A 26,317-nucleotide genomic window follows, 5' to 3' on the forward strand; every position below is an offset into this window, starting at 1 on the left:
GCAGGCAAGCAGTTCATGAGATACAAGGCCAGTTTCGAGACACGGACACGGACGTCAAATCGTTATTAGCTATAACTAGTGGCCCACCATCTTCTTTCCTTTGATTACCTCTTAACCTTAGGAGCTTAGTAGTATCTATTCGTTCATGACAGTATCACGCCACGCAATGATAACGAGACATTCCGACATTTGGGTATCTTTTTTTTTCTCCGACGACCCATACAATGTAAAACGAACTTGCATTGTACAATAATGATGCCTCTTATTCCACTGACTTGGTTAGTTGTATGCTAAAACCCTTTTCTCGTTGAGCGGATTTGGTACAATTTTTGCGATGTGATCGCTTTCGATCATGAATAGCAACAGATGCGCTGAACGTATCTTAACTTCAACGAAAGGTTAGCGGTCAATTTTCCAGCCATGATATTATCGCTCGTTGTTCACCAAGTATCTCCAGTTTCGTTCGACTCGTCCCCTAATAAGAAGAAAACACAGATGTGGAAGCTTGTGAATCAATTATTTTGATATCGATTACGATACTCCATTACTCTACAACGCAAAAGTTATTCTTCTGCACTTACAACGTACAGCGTATAGTCTACGTGCGTCTTATGGCCTCATCTAGTCAAAACAAACGGAGCACTCAATCACCATTTTGTGCCTTTGAACTATTCGACAAGATCGGACAGTTCTGAAGACTCTGGAGTTGAAGCTGCCTTCTTTCTACCCTTTTGAGGCTTGATCTTTGCAAGTTTTTCGCCAACTGCCTCCACTTGCTTCTTGGATTTACGACACTGTGAGTCGATAATGATTGTAGCGGGGAGAAGAGGGTGTCCAAGGGTTGCACGGCGAGTAATAGAGATGCAATGGATTTCGAGTGGAAGAAAGATAGACAAGACGTCAATGCAGTCAACAGTCCATCATACACCTAAAGCAATCGATCATACTCACTTCTGTACTCCCTTTTTCCTTCTTCACCTCCGAATCCGGATGATTTTTGGACCCCCCAGTCCTTGCTCCAATGGCTCGTCGTTTTGCAGCAGAAGGTTTATTATCTTCAGTTTTCGTCTGCGAGGCTAAATTACTGTTGATCCCCTTTTTCTCTGCGGCTGCTTTTTGTCTTGCCGTCAGAGGTCTTTTGGGTTTCTGCTCTTCTAAATCACTCTGGTCGGATAGTTCACTCTCTTCATCCTATGATGCCACCGGTTAACATTTTGTCTTGTGATCATGACCAGAGGAACTCACCGATTCTTCCTCCTTAGCGACCTTCTTCCTCTTCGCTCCGGCCCTTTTGCCGCCTTTACTGATTTTCGGCTTGATCTCGACTCCTTCCGGCATCTTTTGCAGTTCTTCGACTAGTGCAGTCGTTCGTCCACCGACTTCAATAAATTTGATCGTGGCTGGTGATCCATCGGGCTTATCAAGCGATTGTTCAGTCAACTTGCCCCAGGAAGGCAAATATCATCAACGTACAAGCTCCAAAAACTCTTTATCCTCCGGCTCCACGTCCTCACCCCCCTCACCGTCCACGACCTTCTTCCCTTTACTCTTTTTGTCCTTCTCCATCTGCTTTTTCTGAGTTGTACCTTTACTCCACCTCCAGCGGAAGAGCCAGTCGGAAGGAAAAAGTTTCGAATCAGCATTGACAGATATTGCGGTGAGAGGCACAGCACGGAGTTGGTGGTGGAGATCTCTAATGTTTTGTTCGGATAATGCGGGAATGGGGCAAGAAGGGTGGATACGGGCCTGGTAAAGTACCCTAGGGCGGGTTAGTGGAATTAAGGAGCTTTTTTAAGGCTCACTCGTCTGCAACCCACTGCAATGAACGGGTTAGCTTGCGCGTTTCGCTTCTATGGGAAAACTCACATTGCCAACACCCGCACTGAATGCTTGGTCCATGATGACGCCTTTCACAGTACCTTTCTTGTTCACCAGCAGCTTTGTAAACTCTTCCAAAGTTGGATGATTGAGTATAGGGTCGAAACCTAACTCCGAGACGGGAGGATGAGAAGATACAGGATCAGATACCAAACGAAGACGACCAAGCCGACGCCCTGGGGCGGCATTAGCGTAACGTTGGAAGAGTCGCGGGGTGACTTGCCATCTATGAAAGCAAGTTCTCGAGGTTCGTCGGCGATGGAGCCTTCTTGAGGTTCAAGCTTTAATACGCTATATTTTGTTTAGCTGCATAATTCAGTGTAACTTGATGACATACAACTTATAGAACTATCTTCTTGTTAGCTCATATAAACGGTGTTGAAAACAAGACTCACTCTGGGAGGCCAGACATCCGCACTTTCTTTGGGTCTTCTCCGATACCAAGTTGGTTCTTGACCTTTGAGCTGTATCATACCTGTCATGCCGAAATGCATCACCGGGTATCGTCCTTCACCCGACAAGGTCATCCAGAACCTATGCCATCCTTCATCAGTCGCAAATCCAGCTGACACCTGGTCTGCCCGCACGCACGTTTTTCCTTTCCGCTCACATCCTGTTATAGACCTTCCTGCGATCTCTTTGGCAAACTCGTTATGGTCTGTTCCACCGGTAAAGATGATACTGTCTTCTTGAGCATCGACTGAAGCGATCTTGTACCCCTTGCAGGAGTCTTCAATAAGTTTCCGAGCTCGTTCAACCTCTGTAATAGCTTAGCAATAGCTGGATACCTGACCATGAACTTACCAGGGAGCTCTGGCATGTCAACTGAGGTGGATGTGGGAAAAATCCAAGGAACTGAGGAATATCAGAGATTGTCGGATATAGCTTCATAGAAGATATCACTGACCAACCGTGACATTACGACAACCTTGCCAGGCACAGAGGTATTGCGATGACGTAATAACGATGGTCAGGCCTCAGGTGTATCGAGTGTCGAGCTCGACGTATGAATCACAAATGGATCCGTCGGCTCATCTCGATCGTTCTCCGCCATGCTTCAATTCACACGAGAACTTTCAACTCATCTCGATGGACTCTATCTAAGATATGCAATTCACTAATTATACATTTGTTCTTTCTGAAGTCAACGGTTTTGGCGGCTCGTCTCTCTGCGAGGCGAAGTCTGTTTATTGATTTCATAACGGTTGGGCAATTTGCGCTGCACATAGAAAATTAGCTTCCGTTTTAATCAGTAACACGGCGTCCAGTTCTAATTGGTACTGGCCTCCACCACGCTTGTCATGGGTGGGCCGATATACCAGCGTAAAGAGATACGAAGTCATCCTGAACTTCAACATCCACAATGCCTGTCTTTTCAACGCTCATAAACAGCACGGAAAGTTATCAACGTCGCTTTGACCAGATGGCCAGAGCTGTACTTGTTTACTGGGTCTTGAAATATGTTCTTCTCGACGGCTTTCGCCACATCAAGGCAAGAGGGTTATGCGGCACTGCCAATGAGATCAGAAACAAGATCAAATCTCTAGTCGTCCGCATCATGCTCGCATTCCCTTCCAACAGAGCCAAACTCAATTCTGAACTAGCCAAAACTCGAGCTGAGCTCAAAGAAAAGCTTGCGCCAAGTCAGTACCCAGATGGCGTCAGACTAACGACAGTGAGGACTTTGCCGGAAACGGGGAGAGGAAGAGAATGGCTAGAGAGTGAGTGGGAGAACTTGAAGAAGCTCGAGAAGGCGGATGTGGATAACGGTAGAGTCAGTGGAGCCGTCTATCATGTAAGTATTAGTGAAGACACTTTCCGAGCATGGACTGACTGGGGGGTACTGAAGGGCGGGGATGAACTTAATGCTGTCATCAACGAGGCTATGGCCAAATTTGTAGTCACCAACCCTTTGCATCCTGATGTGTTCCCTGGAGTGAGGAAGATGGAAAGTGAGATCGTCAGCATGTGTCTGAACCTGTACGCTGTAAAACGTTTCAACTGCGACTGTTTTTTGCTCACGCGTATCAAGGTTCAACGGGCCTAATGGCGCTGGCACAAGTGAGCCAGATCACTTCAGCCTGGGAGATGATGCTAACTTCTGCAGCTACTTCTGGTGGCACTGAATCTATTCTTATGTCCGTCAAGACCCACCGAGACTGGGCACGAGTAACCAAGGGTATCACAAGACCGGAAATGTACGCTGCCTCTTCTTTCGCCAAAAAATGTCAATTAATGAATGTCTCAGGGTCATCCCGTCGTCAGCCCACGCAGCATTCTGGAAAGCATCAGAATACTTCAACATCAAACTTCATGTCATCCCAGTTAACCAAAAAACAAGGAAAGCTGAAGTTACAGCTATGAAGCGAGCTATCAACCCTAACACAATTATGATTGTCGGTTCAGCACCAAACTTTCCAGATGGCGCTATCGTAAGTTGCCTCTTCACATCTTCTCGCTAATTGATAACAGGACCCCATCCCCGAACTCGGTGCTCTCGCGAAACGACGTAACGTCGGTCTTCACGTCGACTGCTGCTTGGGTTCATTCATCATGCCATTCCTGGAAAAAGCCGGGTTCAGTGAAGGCATTGATCCTTTCGACTTTCGAGTCCCAGGGGTGACTAGTATTAGTTGCGACACTCACAAATATGCTTTCTGTCCTAAAGGCAGGTTTTATTGTTATTCCTCAGGGGAAAATGCAGTGGGCTAATGATGGTTGTTCGGATCTGTTAGGAACTTCGGTGATCATGTATCGTTCGTCTGAGCTAAGGAGATTCCAGTATTATGTTATTACTGATTGGGCTGGAGGGGTGTATGCAAGTCCTTCGATGGCTGGTTCGAGGTGCGTCTTTCTATAGTCTCCTCGACCGTATCTTGCTGTCTATTGAAACTAAACCATCTATATAGACCCGGATCTGTCCTGGCCGGCGCATGGGCAGTACTCAACCACATCGGTGCCGAGTATGTCTCCCCTATTCTTTTCTCTCTAATGTTTCTCTTATAAAAGTAAAAACAAACTAACCCTTCCCTCTTCCATCACCAGCGGCTATACCTCCTCATGCCGTCAAATCATATCCGCCGCCCGATACCTCACTTCTTCCCTTCGTACCCTTTTCCCTGACGACCTTTACGTCCTCGGAGACCCCAAGGGGCCTGTAGTAGCATTTAATAGTAAGACGATAAACATATATGCGGTGGGAGATGTGATGAGTAAGAAGGGATGGCATCTGAGTGCTTTGGGTGGAGATGGGGGCTTACATATGGCTTTCACTGTGAGTTGATTTTGGTTTTTGGGAACGACGATGGGATGGAGAGTGAAGAAGAAGACAAGGATGAAGGCTGATTTGATTGTTTTGTAAAAATAGAGACTATCAGCGAAGAGCGTGGATAAGTTGATTGAGGATTTGGGAGACGCGTTGAAAGAGGTCAAAGCATCTCCTCAAGGTGCGGGTGGGGATATGGTCGCTCTTTACGGTGAGTCCACGAGTCCTTCTTCAGGCTGCCAATATGTCAGGGTTGGTTTGGAGATTGCAAGTTCGCTGATTTCGGGCGGACTGAACTAGGTCTTGGACAGACGAGCGCGGGACCGCATGTGGTGGGTAAGCTCGCAGAGACGTTCTTGGATACGCTGTACGAGTAAATACAGTAATAATATGTTCATTGTCGCATGGCAACGCCGCAATGTATGTTAATAACAATTGTTGCATGACGTTGGATATTGGATATAATCAATTAAGTATTTGGTCTATGATTATCAATATGCATAGGCATGTATTATAATTTATCGTGAACGTCGTGAATTGAATACTACACAGACAAAGACAAGGCGTATAACTACTAATTGAAGTAAAAAATGGTCACCAGTAATGAAAGGTGATACCAAAATGTAAGGCAAGATTATTACTGAGACTTCTTGGTGTCCGCAGACTGAGAGCGAACGAGGCGGATACGTTCTTGTACAACTGTAAACGTAAAGTGGTTAATCCCTCTTTTACAGCATTAAAATTGAAGCGGGTGGCATACCAGCACGATCTAAGGCGTTCAAACCTCCAAAACCGATAAGAACGACAGTAAACATGTAGCATAGCTAGCTCATTTGATTATCAATATGTCTCGCTCAAGTTATAACAGTGATGAAAAGACAGGCAAGACTTACCGCAGGGATAATCGGCACTTGATGTTTATCTATTTTTATAATCAGCAGAAGAGGCTCGACAATGATATGCTGTCACCAAGAAATCAGTGTCTCCTCCCACGATCTCCCCTTATATCGGACTTACACAAGCAAAAGAAAATATCAGTGAGGCAGGAATCATGTAGTCACTCAAATATTTGCTAACCAACGCCCTACCCGCGTTGGCGGCGTTTGAAGTAGAAGGCGCGGCCGCGAGGTAAATGAGAAGAGCGAGAGGTAGCAGGACGAGGGTGTGAGTAAACTTGGGAGGGATGAATACATTGACCTGGGGGTCTTTGGGCTGATCATCGATGTCAGTTATATCGTTGCATCTCACCAGACAGAAAGAGTCTACGCGTAACAACTCACAACCTTGTAGTATTTCAACGCGTCTTCGCCCATCTTATCAATTGCCTGCTTCACTTCACTCGCAGTCTTTGCCGTAGATTGGAGCGGAATGTCGACATCGACCTCACGGGCTTTAGTACGAAGTTTGATACCAAGAGCGTCGTAAGTAGGGCTACCGTGCGGGACAGAGAGGCGAAGGCTGGGAGGTGTTTGGGTAGGACTCTTGGTTAGTGGGTCAGGGGCGGGGTGAAGAAGGGGATTGGTGGCATGACGCATGGCAATAGCTGCCCGCAATGTGGCTGTGAGTTTGCTAAAGGTGGAAATGAAGATAAAATGAGGCTCACCAAGCAGGAGATCAGGCCGAGTATTAAGGTGGGCTCGGAGTGCACGACTGGTTTGGGAATGAAGGTTAGTCGTGATTTTGGGAGGATTATGAGAATACCCACAGGCCAGAGTCCTGCTTATGGTCTTCTCGAGTCATGTCTGGACTGTTGAGCTGGTGATTTTTTTCTTTTGGGATGTCCTAACTGCGGTAACGAAAGATAAAGCTCTTGAACGTAGAAGGTCTCAATAGTGGCTAATAGTGTCGGGATCATTTCTGATGACGCAATCATAACATACCATTGCGTTACATGTATCAGTCTTTCATACTATTAGATGCTGTCAGCGAACACCCATTTATTAATAACGAATGTTCGGCAAACAACTGTCAGGCAGGCTTCGTTACTGACAACAATATATCCATACCATATGTAATATACTTGGCAGGCCTTCAAAACGATTCGTAATAAGTCTTCACTGATAGGTATCAAAAGTATAAGAAAAAAATATCACAGATCCCTCATTCATTCGCCTAGTACGCGCAAATCAGATTGCCGAGTATATTATAGAGAGGAAGATTAAAGCGATAAACCCACCACCCATTCATACCATCTTCCTCCTGCCAATCTATCTCCTGCTCTTCCCCTTACTTTTTTTTCTCTTCTTGACAGTAATCTCTTCTTCCTCCTCGTCCTCTTCCTCATCCTCCCGCTCACTCTGGCTTATATCTCTACTCTCTTCTCTGACCGACGGCAATCGGTTACTCTTCTTCCCACCTTGAGTTTGACTCGCGCTTATTGACTTCCTTGACGGTAAACCGGCCTCTCCGGCTTGAGATTCTGATACCCCATCAGCATCTATTTCGTTTGCTCGAATCTTCCTCGCTTGCGCAAAGAATAACTGAGCTTCCTTGTCTGGAGAGATGTTTTCGATGCAATAGTCGTTACCTCTTGGGACAAGGAATTGGGAGCCTGGGGCCATGACGAAACTCGTTCGATAGATGGTCACTTGTACAGCACCTTGGATCACGTAAAACACCTACATCGAGTTAGTCTTGGCACATCACTAGGTTTGGTCATTAGAGGATTGAACTCACATAAGTGTTATCCTTTGACGGCTTCGTATTCTTTATTTGACCAACAGGGATGTAGACTATACCGGCGGCCATAAAGTGGCCCTCGCCAAAGACTTTCTGGTACTTGAAATTCCCTCCGGAAACGAGTTTGGGGTCGAGCAATGCTTTCGGGCACGCAATTTCTATCATCCGTCAGAGACAATCGCAAAACGTGAAATAGTAATAGCCCACTTCGATAACACTCCTCGCCGAATGGGTAATCTTGCACCAAACCGGTCGGCTCCGTCTTATGATCCCATCCTTCCTCATCCTCCACACTATCCTCCCTTTTCCTTTTCCCCACCGCGACAGATCCACTCCTTGCTCTACCATTCTTCCGTGACTTCCTCAATGCAAGAGGTACAGGTGGGTCTTCAGGGATAGTAATGATCTCCTTGATAACAGCGCAGCCCGGACCACGCATGTATTCGACTTTCTCGCCGCGCCAAAACTCGAGAGGTTTGTAGTGTTGACGACCTGAGCGACGGGTGACAAAGTTACCGTGGTAGCCGTCGTCACCGGGACCAAGTTCGGATGGACGTGTCCGTTTCCGTTGAGCAGCGGTACTACCAGACCTAGCAGATCTTGCTCTATCCTTTCCTTTTTCTTGCTTCTTTGGGCTCTTCTTCCTTTTCGCCACTACCGGCCGTCGTTCCTCTTCATCCTCGCTCTCGCTTACTTGCATTTCCTCTTCTTCCATAGTTCTCTCTTCTTCTACAACATTATTGTCAACATTTTGAGCGTCCTCATCATCTTCTTCCCTCTCCGTCCTCAATACCGTTTCGACGTCGTAATCATCAATCGGGCCCATTGGAGGCAGATCGTCGAAGTCTACAGTGTGATTACCCTCGTATCCAGCATCGTAGTCATTTGCCGGTTTGTTACCACTCATACTTGCACTTCTCCCTTCAGGTGGGAAAGCTGCTTCCTTGTCCTTTGCTGGAGATCCATCGTCATCCGATGACGCAGCCCGCGGTGTCTTTTTCTTACTCTTCACAGGACTTTCTTCCGGCTCTCCCTCCTGGTTCAAGCCATCCCCTGGAGTAAGGAACGGCTCTTCTTCGTCGCCACTAAGCTCATGAACTTTCGTGACAGTCTTTGCCAATGATGAAGAAACTCGACTGGCAGCGCTGTAATGGGATTTACGAGGTGACGGTCTGACCGAAGGTGACGGGACGGAGTCGAATGAAGCATTAGCGGGGGAAGATATAGGCAGTCTAGATCTAGACGGCAAGATAATAGAAGGTGGTGGTTCGCTGTTTGCGAAAAGTGATCCAGGCGTGGCAATGGCTGTTTACGATTAGCAGCACGCACACCTAACATCCCCACAATGCACAAGCACAAAACGCACCCAAGTCGTCCTCATCCATCAGCAAATCATCACCTCCGCGCAATCCATCATCCATATCCAAATCACTCAATCTCCTTGTCAGTCTCCTTGCTGTACCAGGTGTACTGTCCGCGCGGGAATAAGTACTTCGTCCTCCGGGCGTTTGGGCGACTTTAGATTTGATTGAAGAGATGGTTCGGCTCGCACCGTTTTCTGGGGATGAGCCAAAGAATAATGCCGGTATTTCAAAACCGTTGGAGTCTCGAGGAACGTTTTGAGGCATAGGAAGGCCGGTTCGACTGGATGCAGTGTGAGCGAACAGGTTCGGGGTTGAAGCATAAGTGCTAGTTTCCAAAGCGGCGACTTACGTGCCGATATTGCGTGGGTCATTGTTGAAGGGGATGTACCGCTCTTCTTTGCGTCTTGAGGGTGTAATGTGGGACATGCTAGAAATATTCTGGAGAAGTGCAGTTGGAAAGTACAAATGAGAAATCGATGTTTGTTCGTTCGTTGTTGACGCAAGAATAGCAATCGCGGAGGGATGAGCGGAATTTATTTTTGCTCCCACTTTAGGCGTAACCATCAAAAGTCGAACCAAACAACGAATTGACGTCTGGGACGAAATTCGATCTTTATCTGCCCTTCATTCGTATGCTGCATCTATCCACTAACCTCCACGACCGACTATCAACAAGCTACAGTGAAATCTCGACCTTTTGGGACTGCATAAACACCGGACTGACGCTGCATTATTGCGTTAGGAAGAAAAAACTCCTCTCTGTTTCCGCACGAAACATACGCCGGAAATGTCATTCCCCTAAATCTAACGACGTACTATAACCTATCCCACACAGCTCCTGAGATCTAGCAAGTATTCTCTGTGGATGGTGATAGAAAAAAAAACACCCCGGATTTTGGGTCATGTTGTTTGGCAGTTATAAACGGTGAGTGGTGGTGATGACCGATGGGTGATTTTGGCTTTATCAACTTGAATGAACTATACTTCTGCTCGAGCTTGATGATTTTAGGAAGGGGGGGATTGTATGTAGTATACGTACGACGATGCATCGGCAGAAGTCAGGAAGGATAGGCTGGAGATCAAATAAAAAGGGGGACACGCGCTGTTTTTTGTGCTCTCCACCTTGCCACCACTACCAGACATTTGGTCGAGTCTCAGCTGCAGACTATGACGTTTTGGTATAGTCGATAATTTAAAGTGACCGTCGAAAGGTTGTCGCAAGAGATTTGATTATTTATAGATCGTCATAAGGGCGCCGAAGTAGCAGTCAAAGGTAAAAAAAATAAATGAACAGAGTGAGATTCGAACTCACGCGCTTACGCAACGGATTTCAACCCTTATCAGGGAAAGTGTATTCCACTTGAGACCGTCCCCTTAACCGCTCGGGCATCTGTCCAACGAATTACGTAAAATAATCATACCATGTCACCTCGTGTGGACTCTCTCGGCAACTTTGGCGGTTTCGTTCACGCACGCAGTTGGCGACCGTCTGCAGTGATACACGTACCGTACAACGAACCGTTTGTTGATGATAGACATATGGATGGAGAGACGTTGACAAGCGAATTGTGATAATCTATTCCTTCGGCTGTTCTTTTACATAAATTTCAATCTGCTTTTCTACAGACTGTGTGTTGATGTGGTACTATTACGCTTCACCTCCTTTCCCGTCGCCGAAACAACCTCCGTCCTAATAGTATATAGTAGTTGTGTCACGATATTAAGCAAGAATCGCACTCTCCGGCGTCAACATCCGGGCAACGGGCTTCCATTCCACCCTTGTCCCCGGTGTAACCAAACAGATTTGCACCTCAGACAACCGCGGCTTACCGCCCGACTCTTGCAACAACGAAAACCAACAAAATATCCTTCAGCTTCATTCGGCCTTGTCTCTTCCTTCTTTTCGCCTGGTCAGCACCCTCTCCTTTTCTTTCCCAACACTTGGCCAATGTTCACTTCCCTCCGGTCTGACCACCCCACCCCTTTCACAAGTTAGCGACATCTTTATTCCGAGAGAGATGAGTAATAAGCAGAAGGAGGAAAGGATCGATTTGATGATGGTACATAAGAAAGTAGCTTTTCGTAGTTTCATAGTTCCCCAGGAAATCAATCCTGTTGTCCCTTCTCACTATCTTGCCTCCGAGCACTCTTTCTTTTAAGTCGCCTCAACCAGCCTTTAGTCCAGCTCCTGCTCTTTCAGGCCCTGGCTATTCCTCCCTCTAAATCCAGCTTCTGTTCCTTCAGGCTGGCAATTCCTCCATCCAGCTCTGCTAGGGGTGAATCCTTCACTTTCATTCGTCGAGTCCTACATCATCCGAGTTGAGCGCCGGGCAGCTACGCTGACTGACATGACCCTCTTGACAAGCTGCTCCCATTGAGTCAACCTCAATTAATATATACTCTTCCTGACCACCCTTAGTTTGTCTGATTCCCTTGCCCGCACAGCAATCTTTGAAAGTCAAGCCATTACCCTGCAACCCAGTGACTTGTTTTCGAGGTGGAGGGTGGAGGTTAACGTGAAGGTGTGTGTTGTGAGGGCCAAGTGGGTAAAGCACCAGCACGATTAAACAAAAGACAGGAGATAGCTATGATGATGACTGAGGAATGAAGAGGAGGAAAGGTTTAACAGAAGGAGAGAAGAAGACGAGAGGCGGAGAGAACGGAGAAACTGGGTTTATAGAGATTAGCAAAGGAAAAGTGAAAGAGGAGAGGAAAAGAGAAGGGGAGAAGAAACCGGATCAGAAGTGGCCCTCGGGAGGTCAGAGTCAGAGGCGGAAGTCAATAAACGGCAACGAAAATACCACTTCAGCATCATGTGCTGTTAAATAATGCAGTTGTCCATTTTTTATAATACTCTGCAGACAATTTTCACGTAGTAGTTTTCAAGGAGTGCCGTACACCAACATCATGGTACAAATACAGATTGCACAAAAAGTCTCGATTCTCGACCGTTTCACACTTTTGCTTATGCACCGACCTCGAGCGCTTTTTTCAGTTTCATTACACTTGGCGTGAAACGAAAAGACTTTTACTTCGCAGGGACACCACTTCCTCGCCTTTTCTCCCCAGGTGGCTTGTTATGAATAGTCATGTGCCTCTTCAGCTGATCAGGACGCGAGAATTTCTTGCCGCATCCAGGATGAGAGCACGCAAATGGCCGTTCGCCCGTATGCGTTCGGATCTGGTTCGAAGTTTTGTCAATGGGTTTCATTTTCGGGGTTTTTTTTGGGGAGGAATGACTTACGTGTTTGGTCAAGTTGGACGCTTCTACAAACCCCCTGTAGCGTTGCGTTAGAATCCATATATCGACTGTTCCTAAAAGAAGCGGACTTACTTCTGACAATACGGGCAGACAAATGGCTTTTCACCGTTATGTGTGCGCTGTTGATTAAAAATTAGCCATTGCTCTGATGCTTATAGCAGGTCAAATCTTACCATGTGGATTGTTAAAGACGAAGAGATTGCAAACGATTTGCCACATCCTGGATGTTCGCACTTGAAAGGTTCTTACAAACCACTATCAGCATTCCAAAAAAAAGAAAAAAATGGAATACGCGATCTAACTGACTTTCTTGCGCATGTCTCCTCATATGCGCCGTCAAAGGCGCCGCTTCCGAGAACGCCTGATTACACACCCCACAAACGAACGGTTTGTGTCCTATATGGCTCTGCAAATGCCTCAACACCTTTTGCCTACTCTTAAACACCCTCCCTTCTTCACCACCGCACCCACCCCAATGGCATGTATAACAATCTTTACCTTTCGGGATGTGCATTTCGGACAGATGATCCATGAGAGAAGCAGTGGAAGCAAAAGGAGTGTGGATGGTGCACCCGGGCCAGAGACAGATCAGATCTTTAGAGGATTGGGATGCAGTGAGGACTGTGCTGGCGACGGAATCGTTGGAAGCGGCAGGGGAGGTGCAGGCTTCGGTCTTGACCGTGGAGGGGGGCGTAGGAAGAGGTTCGTGCGAGAGAGGACGTGAATGAGAGAGGGAATGAGAATGAGCATACGAGCGCTCATGAGGAAGAGAATGAGGATGAGGATGAAGATTGGGATGGAACTGAGAGTGAGCGAGAGCATGGCCATGAGGATGTGAGTCATTGGCACCGGTGCCGGCACTGTTCCCATGAGAATGAGAGTGAGGGTGAGGATGCACATGATTGCAGTTCTCAGAGTGGTTCACTAAGGCCTCGCGAGGGTCGATATGGTGATGATGATGGTGCTTCTCAAGGATCGCCTGTGCTTGAGCTTGAAGCTCAGCCTCATTCGGCCAGCCAATGATATCAGGGGGAATACCCAAATGCTCTTCCAGAACATGTCGTAGCATCGTCCCAGGGTTAAAGGGCTCTCCAGCAGCGTAAGAATGGTCGTGCTGGTGATTATGAGGAGCCTGGCAGTTATCAGAGTTGTAATGATGGAACGTGCTGTGAGACGTTGATGAAGCAGCAGGCACCTCGGGGACAGGAAAGCAGTCATCCCACATGCAAGATAGCAGGGCGTCATTGACGGCCAAAGATGTGGCTTGAAGCGAAGAATTAGTCGGCAAATGACTCTGTAAACCAGTCGTATTCGTACTAATACTAGACAGCGCGCGCTCAGTAAGCAGTGCTAACGGGGTAGACTGGGCAGACTGGGCAGACTGGGCAGACTGGGCTTGCTGCAGAAGTTGATCGGACTGATGCGCCGTACCCGCTGCGTTAAGGTGATCTGCCGCCACATGTGCCAAAAGGTCGGGCATTGAGCCAAAAACGAGGTGGCAATTACCCCAGTGGCAAGTGTGAGAAGCCTCAACGGAGCTTACCGGCGCCATAGGCTGCTGGGCAGTGGAGATAGGTTGAGGCTGCTGCTGTGCATCTAGTGATGCAAATAGGGCTGACAAGGGGTCTGCCGGCAGTGGATGGACTTCAGAATTGTCCGTAGGGCAGACCGGTATATGGCAGTCTGGCTGGTTACAGCATTCAATCTTTGGAAGTATTAGCTAATGACAGGGAAGCTGACAAAGGTAGAAACATGTAATTGTAGGCCAACTTACCAGCTGTTGTATGGCGTTACACCCTTCCTGGGTTCCAGCCCATTCTTCCAGACTCATAGGCTGCTGGTGGTTATGGTTACGGCTTTGCTCGGGTTTAGAACGGTTGTGATGGCTTTGATGACTGGCACGACTATCCGGTCTGTGCGCTTCTTCACAACGTGGGTCGTCGCAACACTCATCTCCACTGGAGCAAGAACCATGCTTGTCGCAGCAGTAATCTCCACTGCAGCAGTAGGTGTCGAGAGGGCAATCCGAAGTGCATCCAGACGAGTCGTGGTATCCGAGATGGTGGTCGTGTAAATTTTCATCATGAGAAAAGGGAATGTTGCCAGCAAGACGTGCCATAGCGGCCGAAGTCGATTCGCCGTGGTGCTGATCACAGCAAATGGCAGAACGGGCCCAAGGATTGTTGTGGCTGAAGAATGGGTGGCTGGCCATGGTCTGTTGCTGGTACATGTTGTAAACCAGCTTTTGAAAGGAGTTTTTTTGAATCAGAATAAAGTGACAGAGATAGAACTAGGATTGTATTCGGACGGAGTTTGGTCAATGATGCAAAGAAAAAAAAGCGTTTCTTCGCCGTTGCCGGTGCTTCGTGCCGGATTGGGCGTCCGCTAGAGATATTGGGAAGATTTGGGGCCACTCTGTTCGGAACTGGCGGTCAGTTACGCAGAAGCTCACCCTGTAGGCGTGTAGGAGGGTCTGAGGGAGAAAAAGGGGACGGGAGATTTTGAACGTGGGCTTTCTCTGATGCCCTGCCTCTGCACTGTAATTCATTCACCCACCAAAAAACACAACCAATGCAGACCCGTGCGGTCAGCCAGCTCAACTGCCGGCGCCAATCTCACATTACGTACTTGTCTGTTCCTTTCAAGCGGCCTTGGCCGAGATCACGAATCAATCATGATTGAACGGAATGATCGAGGACCGGCCAGTCAGCATGCACCATTTTCCATCTTCCTACATCCAGCAAAACAATAAATAGGAAGGGCCATTCTCAAAATACCGTTGCCCACGACATACTCTCCATTCTCACTGTCTATAATCATCCAAGGGCTCTTGCAAGACAATGTCGAGGGATTTGCTTGAGAGGGCGGCTGCCGTATAATATCAGCTATTTGATAGAGATCTGGTACGTAGAAGGATCGAAAAGTAGTAGCTTTACCGTAGACCGGTACGTGGAAATCTGAGACAACTCGGCCGACGAAAGCAAAGAAGAGGTTACATATACCTCTAACTACCTATCGTTTATCATCGTACCACTTGGTGTAACCAAGCGAATTCCATAATCTGGGTCTTTCCCTCCCTTCTTTCTCCAACTCTAGCGTCGACCATGTTGTTGGTGGGACAGTAAGAGTGAACGTGCATAAATCGACATCACTAGGCACTGAAGGTTCATTAGGGTTGTCACATTCCTTTTCAGGCTGTCAAAAGGTCCACAAAGGTTAGCAAACGAATCAAGTTCAGCAATGGTCAGTAGTGAATGGATGTTGTTGTGAAGCCAAACCATCGCTCTACGTATTACTAGCACTGTATTATGCTTCTCGCGGTGTTTATCCTTTCATCGTCGTCGGGAACAGATCAACAAAGTTCGCGACCGTGAGAAGAAGTCCTGGTGGTTTCACAACTTCACTTTGTGGTGATGAGGCCGACGGAAACAAGGATAAGTAGTAGTTATATACCCTCGCTGCATAAATATTTCGGCTGAGACCGAGGTTATTTAAACCGCTGATAGTGATCGTAGTACAAAGCCAGGGAAATCATGGTAAACATACATAGATCGGGACAACCAAAGACCCATCTAAAGGTTCCATCTGGCTATTCAGAGGTCCATCTGAAGATCCCCAACCAAGGTCTCTTCGAAGGTCCACCCAAATAATAAAACAGGATGATCCGGTTTCCAAGGTCCATTCGCGTCATCAAAGACCCACCCGCCGAAGGCCGTCTTCCACCAGGCCGTCCCATGTTACTGGGTAGTTTTACACACTGCCTTTTTTCTACATAATCATGCATCGTCTCGACGTGGACGATGAGAAGATTCAGAGATCAGGACAAGTGCTGAAGATCAATGAAGGCTAGTGATGGCTGATGAAGGTTACTAAAGGTTTTGAAGATCTTGCATCGTCGGTGAAGCGAATGCGAATTGAACGCTTTCTGAACTCGCTCAAACACATTCTTTCCCTGAACCATAGCCTCTTAATGCTTTCCGATATAGAATAGAAGCAGCTGGGTTCAGTGCGGGGCTAATTTTGTGATTTTCTTGCCCATTAAAATATTAGAATATAGTACTCGTGAAATTCGAAGACCTCGTCCAGCGACGTGTTAATGCAGTGATTGATATGCGTGACCCCACCTCCTACGTTCGTTAACATTAGTAGCCCGACGCGTCTCATAACGAACGCGTTCCGCATAAGTCTCGTCCATTCTTCGTTGGTCGCCGTAAGTTTCAGTCTTTTGCTTTGGAAAATCAGTCACTCCATTTAAATAGTAGCTTGAATAGTAAGAAAAAAATATTTTGAGTGCTGACCAAACATACCGGCGATGTCCAATAAAGGTCGGTCGCCACTTCGCCGAATACATGTCTCACGAAATGTCGCGGTACTGAGAGCTTACATCTTTCGGTCCAATCTAGTTAACTGCCCTATCTGTAACATCTCGGTACCCGAGGGCGACATCAACCTCCATCTCGACCTCAAATGCAAAGGCGCTCCCCCAGCTGAATTATCTACTCCACAACAAGTATTCGATTTCACGAGCTCACTACATCCGAAGACCCAACCATCAACCTCCCAAACCTCTCCATCGACCCATCCCGGGAGCAGTCAAAGAGCGAGAGCTAGCCAAGCGAACTTAGATGAGCGGAGGGCATCTGTGGGGGCTGACGGGAAGAAGAATATAGCGCCAGTTTTTCAAACGCAAGGAGCTGTTACGAAGAGGAAAGCGGAGGGGAAGGAAACAAAAGTGATTGGTGGTGATGGATTTGGAGGGGGTAAGGGGGCGAAGCAGCGGCGGGTGAATCCCTTAGCTGCTGCTCAACCGTGAGCCTTTGGTAATCTCACAGAGAGGAGAAAGGGAGAGAGAGCGTAGCTTACATAAACTGTAGCTTGGCGGAACGATCAAGACCTTCAGAGATATCACAGTATATCGGACAGTCAGATATAGTCGGTTTAGGAAGTCTGTTACGGGTCCAAATTGAAGCAAGCAAGCTGGTGGGGAGCTGTATACTATGGGGACCACCAGGGTGTGGGAAAACGTAAGCATCATACTTTAAGATAAGGTACACGTGCTCAACGACGTTATACGTTAAATAGAACGTTGGCCAGGCTGATTGCAAAGTCTTCTGGAGCAGACTTCAAAGAACTTTCCGCGACAAGGTGCGCGGTATTGCCATTGTGTTAGCGTGTGTCTGATCGAACTTGCCTAGTTCGGGTACTCAAGACGTTCGGCAAGTTTTTGAAAAGGCTAAAAATGGACTGCAGATGACTGGAAGGTAAGCCTTCTGTCTGTTGTTGTAGTGACTCCAACTGATCGTGTCGCAGACGGACTGTTCTAATGATCGATGAGATACATCGGTAAGCAACTGGCCTCATCTTCTCAAGACCAAGGTTGATAGTTGGTCTTACAAATAGATTTAACCGTGCCCAGCAAGATCTGCTACTACCTTACGTTGAAAAAGGTTGGATACAGCTTATAGGGGCTACCACCGAAAACCCTTCATTCAAGGTCAACGGTGCTTTGCTTAGTAGATGCCAGTGAGTTGACCGTTCATACCTTTCGTTAGTCATGAAGCCTGATCTCTGTCAGAGTGTTTACATTACACGCCCATTCTCCTGAATCCCTTCAAATTATTCTACGCAATGCCGTGCAAACCATCTCTGAATCCGAACCCATCCCTTATCTCCCATCAGGGCTCATCCCTTTCCTTGCGGATGTTGCAGATGGTGATGCCCGTCAAGCACTTAACGGTCTCGAGCTCGCTCTGCGCACGTGTCAAACAATGGACGAGACTGCCAGCGCGGAAAAAGCACAACGGGTCAATTCCGCCAGTGGTGAAAAAATGGAAAAAGAGGGGCAAAAAGACGAGTTCGATGCGGCGGTTGAGGAAGCGGAGGAGGGCTATCAGAAGAAGAAGAGAGACGAGGAGATTATGGATGCTGTGAGGCGAGGATTGCAGAAAGGGTATAATAGGACGGGAGAAGAGAGATATGATATGATTTCGGCGCTGCACAAATGCTTGAGAGGATCGGACGGAAGTGCAGCAATGTACTGGCTGGCTAGGTATGTTCAAGGTCATATTTCTGTGTGGTTTCCGTGGCTAACAATCCTTTAGGATGATTACCGGCGGGGAAGATCCCTTATACATAGCCAGAAGGTTAATCGTAGTGGCGAGTGAGGACGTAGGCCTGGCAGATAACCATGCGCTGCCACTGGCTATGGCTACATATCAGGCTTGTCAAACGATCGGTTTGCCCGAATGTCGAATTAATCTTGCCGTAAATTCATAAAGCACTTTTCCTCGGTATTGTACGCTTGGCATACTGATAGGATGGTTGCCAGCATTGCGTCGCATATCTGGCTGAAGCTCCCAAGTCAACAAGATCCTATAAGGCTTATGCCGCAGTAGGTCATAGAGGGAAATTCATGGATACACATTTTGCTCACGACCTTGTTATAGGCAGAACAGCTGGCAACTATGCCGCCTTTACCTGGCGTTCCTTTACAAATCCGCAACGCTCCTACCCAGCTCATGAAGAAGTTGGGTTACGGGAAGAAATATGCGTACAACCCAGATTATGGTCATCCAGTTCATAATGTGAGTCCGTCAGGCTAATTACGTTGACCCTCGTCCCTGACTCGTTTTCTATATAGGACTACTTACCTGAATCCCTTCTGCAACATTCTTCGCACTCTCATGATCCAAGTCAACACATTCTCAAGACAGCGGACCAGTTTGAGGCGGACAAGAAGTGGGACGAGGAGTATCTTGATGAGTGGGAGAGGGTGGTGAACGACGGTGTAGCTTGGGAAGGGAGATATGAGCGATTTGGTGAGATATAATGGTGTCAACGTTAGAGTTTGAGCCTCAGCTTATATCTGGCCCCCGGCGCGGGCCATGTGTCGGAGTTGAGGAATAAGGCGACTGACTGTCCCTAAGTATATTTGTATTGTAGCCCAACTCGAGCATTTATGCATCTTAGTCAGTAGAGTAATTATCATGGACAGGGGTCATATGCTTCATAACATGCTGATGTTCCAAGCAACGAAGCCAGTATTCAAGATGGACTGCCTGTTACGAGGTAATTATTAATCATGGGTCCGTTCCGTCGCGAACGCGCTCGGGATCAACGCGTCGAGGTAGCGCGCGAGGTCACGCAAAGATCGACTTCGACCAACTATCATAGTTTGTATTACTCTTGGTCTCTACAGTTTATACTTTCCGGCTTTCCATATCACCAGCCGCTGCTAGCCTAGGCTCGTACAATGCAGCCACCCACCACGCCCACTTCCAACCGCCGATCCCATTTTCCTTCTTCCCGCCAGTCCTTTTCGGCCGGGTCGGCAGCCAAACCCCGACGATACCAGAGTCGGCAAAATTCATTCTTAAGACTGTTCATCGGGGCATTGGCGATAACTGCTAGCAAAACATGGGTTATCGATAACCATGGAGGAGAGGGAGGGGGTGCCGGGTGGCTAGTCCTGGCATACTGGGCCTCGAGAGTGTTTGTTGAAGGAAAGCAAGTGTGGGATGGAAGAAGACGAAAGGCCTTTCGGTTAGATGCAACCAGCAATGGAATAGGAGTGAAGGTGAGTTGATGAAAACAGTGCTATATAGCAAATCTCATTGATGGCATAGGATTACATACTCTCGAGTTTCAATTATGTGCTTCAGTCACTGGCATTCTTCATGTCTCTGGGTTCCTTAGGACCCTTCAAGTAAGTCCCGAGATCGTCCTTGCAATCCTTTGCTTATTAGGTTATGCAGGACTTCTATAATAGGTATGACCGGTAGCTTGCTCGCAACAGCGCAGCCCACAACTATCCGATCAGTACGTAGACGAGGCAGCTGGAAAGACATAAAAGACTAATCAGTACTCAGTTTGGACCTTTACTACCTCTGATACTAGCCTCTGGCTATGCTTTTGCCCAACAGCTTTTGCTAAAAGACTGTACGTTCGAATAAACAAAGATCAATAAGCTCATGTTACTGCAGTTCAAGCAGTCATTGCCATCTTGGTGTTCGCATTAACCACATATGTCATCCAGGGTCGTTTCCTCGAACCCAAGACAGCTGGCAGTAGAGAGACCATAGATGGAAGGCACAGCTTGTATAGGACCATTTTATCTGCTTTGGTTGCTACTGTATCAGTTATAGCGCTCTACTTCATGGTGTGTTGGTCTTAGTTAATTACTGACTAATGATAATCTTGGGCTGACAATTTGTCTTTAGGGGTTCATACCCATACCTGTTCCTGTATCATCGACTGCCTCACAACGCTTCGGTTCCTTCGTCGCTGCCTTCCTCGTCAGCAATATTCCGCTGTCGTTTGGTCAAAACTCCCCTTCCAGCGCCGGTCTTCGACTCAAAACATGGCGCGACAAGGCGACCTTCTTGACTTGTATTCCTATTCTTCAGTTCTTCGCTTTACATCCTATACCCACCACTGTAGATGTGGTTATCCTTTTGCCTATTTCGGTGTTCAGCATCTGGGCAGAGTCAATATTTAAAGCACAACCCGAACTCGCGCCCTCGGTATGTTATTCCTTGAGCAATTGGATACCAGCTGATGACTTTCAAGTGGACGTTTTCCAATCATAATCTCTCCACTGCCAATCATTCATGGTCTTTTCTCTCACTTGTACCCTCCAGATGGCGGCCTCATTTTCAGACAATCATCAGCACTCCAACTTCATCGCGCATATTCTACTTTCTTCTTCTCAACTTGGCCTATATGGGCGTGCAGATGGGCTATGGAGTATTTACCAATTCCTTGGGCCTCATCTCTGACGGTAAGTCGGCTTCAAGATCTGATTATTATCAAAGCTGATTCGTGAATAGCCATTCATATGCTGTTTGACTGTCTCGGTTTGGGCGTAGGATTGTGGGCCTCTGTGGCAGCGATGTGGAAACCCGATGGGCGATACACCTTTGGTTATTCCCGTGTCGAAACCCTCAGCGGATTTGCAAATGGGTGTTTTCTTATTCTCATTTCAGTTTTCATCATATTTGAAGCCATCCAGCGAGTGTACGTACTATTCTTCATCAACTAAACTAGGACTAATAGAGAGAATACTAGGTACAACCCGCCGGAAATGGAGACTCACCAATTACTGCTCGTTTCGGGGATAGGGTTGGCCATCAATTTGTGGGGAATGTGGGCTACCGGAGGGCATCATCATCATGGACATAGTCACGGACATGATCATGCCCAAGTACACGCTGCACCCAAAGTAGTGAGTTTTAGGTGAAACCGAGATATCTCCTACTGACTAAAGCTTAGGAGGTACACAAACAGGGAGTATCCCAAAATGACGCTCATAAATATGAAGATCATCATCTTGATCTTCACAGTCATGACCATCACCACAAACCTAGCGCCGTACGTTTCTTTCCCTCTTGCAAATTCCCTATCGTGTTTTCTGACGGTAACTGTAGTCGTCAAAAGTCAGTCCTCGTCCGGCATCCAAACTGCAAAAACGCAAATCCTCTGGTCAGCTCAAGGATTCTGGTCCAAGCGCAACAACCCCGCAGAAGACGAATAATGGGCATAACCATGATGAGCATTGTTCGCACGACGGTGAAAAGCATTCAGTAAGTCGGCCATTATATCAACAATCGCAGTACTCATCCGCTATTCATTCAGCATTCTCACAATCACCATAAATTGACCCTCGAATCTTCCACTCACAACGATGCCCATGCCCACGAAGACGACTATGACCACGCACACGCTCATGGTCACGGTCATGATCATGACCGCGGGCATGATCATGCCCATAGCCATAACATGCGGGGCGTATTTTTGCATGTTTTAGCCGTAAGTCCTTTCGAGGAATGTTAAAAAGCGAGCCAAGGTCTAATACAAACTGTAGGATACACTCGGTAGTGTAGGCGTCATCATCTCAACTATCCTCATCCGATTTACAGGCTGGACAGGCTTCGACCCTATCGCCAGTTTATTTATTGCTGCCCTCATCATGGCGAGTGTAATCCCGCTAGTCGTTGATTCCGGCAGGATCTTGTGCTTGGACGTTGGGGAAGAGAAGGAAAGTGAAATCCGGAGCGCACTGACCGAGGTGAGTCCCTTTGCGATGGGTTGTGATATCAAAGGGAGGGGAGGTACCAAGTTGACAATCTCTGTCCAAAGCTGTCGTCCGTGGACGGCCTAGCGAGTTATGCTGCCCCTCGCTTCTGGCCTCGATGTGAGGGAGAACTCGTCGGTTCGATCCACATCCAACTGGCCCCTTCTCCCTCTTCTTTTGATCCTACCCGATTATCCACACCTCCAAGCAGTTCGCGGCCTCGCAAGGGTGACGCGATTTATGCCAACTCTGAAAAAGTGGTGGGGAGGGTGGAAAAAGTTTTGAAGAAGCGGATAAAAGGTTTGACGGAACTTGTTGTACAGGTTGAAGGGAGCGAAGAGAGGTCGTTCTGTACGTGCATGACAGGTGGGGATCAATAGATTGTGGTTTTTTGAATGTTTTCATCAGTTATAGCATAGCATTGTGATGCATTGTCCCGGGCTAGATATATTTGTACATTTCGACGCTTGGAGAAAAAGACATTTAGTAGCAAGTGGATGCTGGGTATTACAATTATAGGATTGAAAAGAGCTACTATTCTCTGGAAGCAGCCAGCTTTGCACTAAACCTGTCCTTGCAATGGAGATGCGTCACTTCGCCTCTACATTCATGCTCTGTCAGCCCGGCGGTTTTTTCTCTCTCTTGTGACTTGACTTACCTTGGCGCGTGCACTGCAATGGCAGACATGCCCAGTCTCTTGTGGCATTGCGGACATCTATTTTTAGTGTTTTTAGTTTAAAACCCACTCGACGATCCGATGCAAACTGAGCATACTCACATTCTCTGATCCGTCACTCTCACCCTCTTGACTTCCAACCCCATCAACATTTCCTCCACCTCGTCTTTCCTCCCCTTGCCGAGCTGCCTCATCACCCTTCCCTCGAGCTTACGTCGGTGTTCCTCCCGTAGGGTCTTTATGAAGAATGGGTGGATGTCGGCGATGGAGACGAGTGGGGGGAGGAGGTCGAGGACGGAGGAGGGGGGGAGGGAGGTGGAGTGTTTGGAGATGAGGGAGAGAGCAGGTGGTAGGTGGGTGGAGGCGGGCGTGGATTTGGGTGTGGGTTTGGGGGATGGCGATAAAGGGGGTGGAGGACGGAGATAGAGTTGGAGAAGGAGGAGGAAGACGTTGTTTGTTGATTGGTAAGCTTTAACGCAGTATCTGTTGTTTATCCGTCAGCGTCGACGCTAGTGTCGAGAGTGCTAGGGAAGAGTTTACGCACGATTCAGCAGCGGCATAGTCTTGTAAACGGTACACGTAAATCTTGAGCGCTTCTTCATGCTTGCCCATCCTTCCTAAAAGAATTGCTCTTGCCTCTGGCATCTCTGTTCCCCGGCAATCACGTTAACCATCTACCATTAAAAAAAGAAAAGAAAGGGAGAACGTACCTTTGCCAGAGAGCTTGTTCATCACCCGATACGGTCTATAATGAGTCGAATCGTTCAAGAACGCCAACAGCTTATCGTACGCCCCGGCTCGCGCCCCGGCTTCGGCTCCGGACTCAACTTTGACTCGCGAATCAACCATGTAAAGCTCTGCAAGCGTATCATGAAACTCGCCCCCCTTTTCGCCTAGGGTCCAGATGATATATTCCAAATAACCCTCACAGGCTCCTCGGTCGATGGAGGAGAGGAAGGATGTGATCCTGTCCCGGGGGAGGGATTCAATCTCGGGTTCATCCGCTGTGAATATCTGTTGTTTGTAGTCAGGTTTTGTTTGGTGTAAAGAGGAAAGAGAAGAGCAAGACGTACGGTGAGACCCATTCCCGGATCCTCTTCCAGTATCCATTTCGAGGATTCTAGAATAAGATCCAGATCGGCTGCTCCGAGTTTGTGTAGGTACGAGATGGTGGGCGGGTAGCGATCTAGTTTATCGTCTTCTTCCTTTGCCAGTCTGCCGTGCGTATGAGCGGGGTGTTCATGGAGGGAGGGGAAAAACTTACTCGCGCAGCATCGTCAACGCTTTTCTATGCATCTTCTTCCCTTGATAAAGATCTATCAAATCGCTGAATTTCTGCATCACCCACTTAATCAGCCATCACCCCGTCGGGGGGGAGTGGGATTGGACCTACCCTTTCCTCCTTCAACAACCCCTCGACCTCTTTGACATCACACCAATTCTCAATCCTACACAAACTGCCTACCAACACCGGCCTCGCTTTGAGGTAGACCCTCATCAAGCCGGTGTACACCACCTGCGCCATCCTCACCAGTTCTTCCGGGCTCATCTCGGCGAAGGGTATGATGGACGGGAGGGAGTGGAGGGCGGGAGCGGGGAGGGAGGAGAAGGCGGGGAGGGAGGATTCGGCGGGGAGCGGGGAGGAGGGGGGGAAGGGCCGGGATATGGCGCCGGTTAGCTTTTGGCGGCGGTCGGAGAGAAAGTACATGAGTGCTTCGAGGGCTGCTTTGGGCGCTGCGGGGGGTTAGTGTGGAGTAATAAAGAGGGACGTACGTTCGTCATCGCCTTGACTAGCTTTTACACTCGTGTTTGTACTCTTTACACTGGACGCATCGCCGCCTTTTTCTTCGTTTACGTGCACGCTTTGTGTTTGCTCGCCCGCACCCAGGCTCGCGCCCCGCGGCGCACCAAACAACTCCATCCACCCCTCCTTCCGCACGCCCAGCTTTTCCGAAATACTTTTCCCCGGGAACAGCGAGAGCACGAGCGCAGGGTTGACGTTGTAGAGGACAAACACCTCCATGGCGGCTTGGTACGATCCGAGGGCGAAGAGTTGGACAGCTTGAAGGATTTTGAGGTGGGTGAGTGGCGGCGGCGGTGGGGTATCTGGATGTCCCAGGGGCCGCAGGACGCTCGTCGTCGCAAAGGCGGCCTCGCCGACAGCTTCGACGAGCCCGATGGCGTCATCGATGCGGCCGTCTAGCAAGAGGTGCTCGACTTCGGACGGGAGGGGTGGGGACGAGAGGAGGTGGACGGCGCTTCCCTGCGAGTGGAGGGATTTGTCTGTCGGGTAGGTGGCGATGAGCAGTTTGGGCGTAGACTCTGCATGCGAGGAAACGGCACAGAAAGAGACTGTGCCCCAGCTTCCTGCAGCGGGAGGGGGTATAGCCACTGTCTGGCGGAGGGATAGGGTAGGTGCGAGGTGGATCTGGATGTGGGTTGTGGGCGGCGACGCGGGTGATGGAGTGAGAGAGGGAGGTAGGATAGAGTAGATGTATGGGTTTGAGAATGCGATGCCGTGTGGAGGCGATGGCCAGTGGACGGATCGCTGTCTGGTATAGTTGCCCTCGGAGGAGTAGAATACGCCGGTGTCTGTTCCGGGTTAGCGTTGAGCTTTGGTTTTGAGCTTTGAACGCACCTTGTCGCGCGAGCAAGACTTCACCGCCGACTGTGCGTGTGCCGACAGGACCCTGCTGTCTCCCGAGCGCGCCGAGGCCTACATACCCGCCGAGGCCGCTGAGCGCGCCCTTGCCGTACGCCACGGAAGCGGGCGCGCCGGGCGTCTGCTCTTCGGGCCCGTCGTCGGTGGAGGGGGAAGCGGGGGGGAATGGATCGGTGGTGAGGTCGGAGAGGGAGAGCGGCGCGGAGGGGGATGCGGGGTGGAGATGGAGGATGGCGGAGGCGGTGGGGGTGAAGAGGAGATGGACGGTCTCTGGCAGGGCGGGGGGGGCGGAGGGGAAGAGGATGTGGCGGGGGGAGTGGGGGAGGGGGAGCTCGCAGGGGTGGGCAAAGGGGCGGGCGGGGGCGCCGTAGAGGAGGACCTTTTTGCGGCAGCCGAGGACGAGGAGGTCGGCGGGGGGGCCTGCGCGGGGGGTGTAGGTGGTGGCTGCGAGGGCGAGGA

General features: G+C 48.7%; 8 protein-coding genes and 1 non-coding gene across 10 annotated transcripts; 3 read left to right on the forward strand and 6 right to left on the reverse strand.

Annotated features, from left to right (window-relative positions):
• Positions 1-668: 668 nt before the first annotated feature.
• Positions 669-2,698, reverse strand: CNBL0530 (hypothetical protein; the record flags this gene model as incomplete). Of its 2 annotated transcripts, XM_767481.1 has the most annotated exons (11): positions 669-794; positions 952-1,191; positions 1,246-1,416; positions 1,474-1,759; positions 1,803-1,816; positions 1,867-2,054; positions 2,102-2,169; positions 2,216-2,226; positions 2,274-2,412; positions 2,470-2,638; positions 2,683-2,698. In XM_767481.1, the coding sequence occupies 11 exons, from the start codon at positions 2,696-2,698 to the stop codon at positions 669-671; spliced, it is 1,428 nt and encodes a 475-aa protein (XP_772574.1). The 2 variants fall into 2 exon arrangements, with proteins under 2 accessions (XP_772574.1, XP_772575.1); XM_767482.1 differs by lacking the exon at positions 669-794 and having other exon boundaries at positions 910-1,191.
• Positions 2,699-3,241: 543 nt separating this feature from the next.
• On the forward strand, positions 3,242-5,520 carry CNBL0540 (hypothetical protein; the record flags this gene model as incomplete). Its single annotated transcript, XM_767483.1, has 11 exons — positions 3,242-3,673; positions 3,728-3,858; positions 3,911-3,939; positions 3,986-4,076; positions 4,127-4,310; positions 4,351-4,546; positions 4,614-4,722; positions 4,788-4,841; positions 4,924-5,152; positions 5,246-5,354; positions 5,444-5,520. 11 exons carry the CDS (start codon positions 3,242-3,244, stop codon positions 5,518-5,520), a joined length of 1,641 nt encoding a protein of 546 aa, XP_772576.1.
• A 260-nt stretch (positions 5,521-5,780) lies between these two features.
• CNBL0550 (hypothetical protein) lies at positions 5,781-6,883 on the reverse strand (the record flags this gene model as incomplete). Its single annotated transcript, XM_767484.1, has 6 exons — positions 5,781-5,842; positions 5,904-5,967; positions 6,037-6,105; positions 6,161-6,355; positions 6,424-6,793; positions 6,849-6,883. 6 exons carry the CDS (start codon positions 6,881-6,883, stop codon positions 5,781-5,783), a joined length of 795 nt encoding a protein of 264 aa, XP_772577.1.
• A 467-nt stretch (positions 6,884-7,350) lies between these two features.
• CNBL0560 (hypothetical protein) lies at positions 7,351-9,612 on the reverse strand (the record flags this gene model as incomplete). Its single annotated transcript, XM_767485.1, has 5 exons — positions 7,351-7,761; positions 7,820-7,980; positions 8,030-9,127; positions 9,189-9,466; positions 9,536-9,612. The coding sequence occupies 5 exons, from the start codon at positions 9,610-9,612 to the stop codon at positions 7,351-7,353; spliced, it is 2,025 nt and encodes a 674-aa protein (XP_772578.1).
• An 861-nt stretch (positions 9,613-10,473) lies between these two features.
• Positions 10,474-10,582, reverse strand: CNBLt030. Its single transcript has 2 exons — positions 10,545-10,582; positions 10,474-10,516 (listed from the first exon to the last, which is right to left on the reverse strand). It is a non-coding gene; the product is annotated as a tRNA-Leu (tRNA).
• Positions 10,583-12,214: 1,632 nt separating this feature from the next.
• On the reverse strand, positions 12,215-14,678 carry CNBL0570 (hypothetical protein; the record flags this gene model as incomplete). Its single annotated transcript, XM_767486.1, has 6 exons — positions 12,215-12,367; positions 12,431-12,464; positions 12,521-12,567; positions 12,622-12,692; positions 12,755-14,153; positions 14,223-14,678. 6 exons carry the CDS (start codon positions 14,676-14,678, stop codon positions 12,215-12,217), a joined length of 2,160 nt encoding a protein of 719 aa, XP_772579.1.
• A 2,082-nt stretch (positions 14,679-16,760) lies between these two features.
• On the forward strand, positions 16,761-19,277 carry CNBL0580 (hypothetical protein; the record flags this gene model as incomplete). Its single annotated transcript, XM_767487.1, has 12 exons — positions 16,761-16,773; positions 16,852-17,257; positions 17,323-17,472; positions 17,531-17,593; positions 17,644-17,709; positions 17,759-17,791; positions 17,849-17,971; positions 18,024-18,497; positions 18,550-18,712; positions 18,777-18,839; positions 18,895-19,032; positions 19,089-19,277. 12 exons carry the CDS (start codon positions 16,761-16,763, stop codon positions 19,275-19,277), a joined length of 1,881 nt encoding a protein of 626 aa, XP_772580.1.
• Positions 19,278-19,700: 423 nt separating this feature from the next.
• CNBL0590 (hypothetical protein) lies at positions 19,701-22,900 on the forward strand (the record flags this gene model as incomplete). The annotated part of the gene is made up of 14 exons (XM_767488.1): positions 19,701-20,024; positions 20,074-20,153; positions 20,203-20,266; positions 20,317-20,386; positions 20,431-20,606; positions 20,668-20,970; positions 21,017-21,227; positions 21,277-21,463; positions 21,515-21,671; positions 21,719-21,817; positions 21,874-22,029; positions 22,082-22,255; positions 22,311-22,514; positions 22,586-22,900. The coding sequence occupies 14 exons, from the start codon at positions 19,701-19,703 to the stop codon at positions 22,898-22,900; spliced, it is 2,520 nt and encodes an 839-aa protein (XP_772581.1).
• A 154-nt stretch (positions 22,901-23,054) lies between these two features.
• Positions 23,055-25,219, reverse strand: CNBL0600 (hypothetical protein; the record flags this gene model as incomplete). Its single annotated transcript, XM_767489.1, has 9 exons — positions 23,055-23,121; positions 23,179-23,235; positions 23,299-23,679; positions 23,741-23,843; positions 23,907-24,210; positions 24,270-24,411; positions 24,461-24,531; positions 24,590-24,930; positions 24,970-25,219. 9 exons carry the CDS (start codon positions 25,217-25,219, stop codon positions 23,055-23,057), a joined length of 1,716 nt encoding a protein of 571 aa, XP_772582.1.
• Positions 25,220-26,317: the final 1,098 nt, after the last annotated feature.

This window comes from Cryptococcus neoformans, chromosome 12, assembly GCF_000149385.1.
Source record: "Cryptococcus neoformans var. neoformans B-3501A chromosome 12, whole genome shotgun sequence".
Taxonomy (NCBI): Eukaryota; Fungi; Basidiomycota; class Tremellomycetes; order Tremellales; family Cryptococcaceae; genus Cryptococcus; species Cryptococcus deneoformans.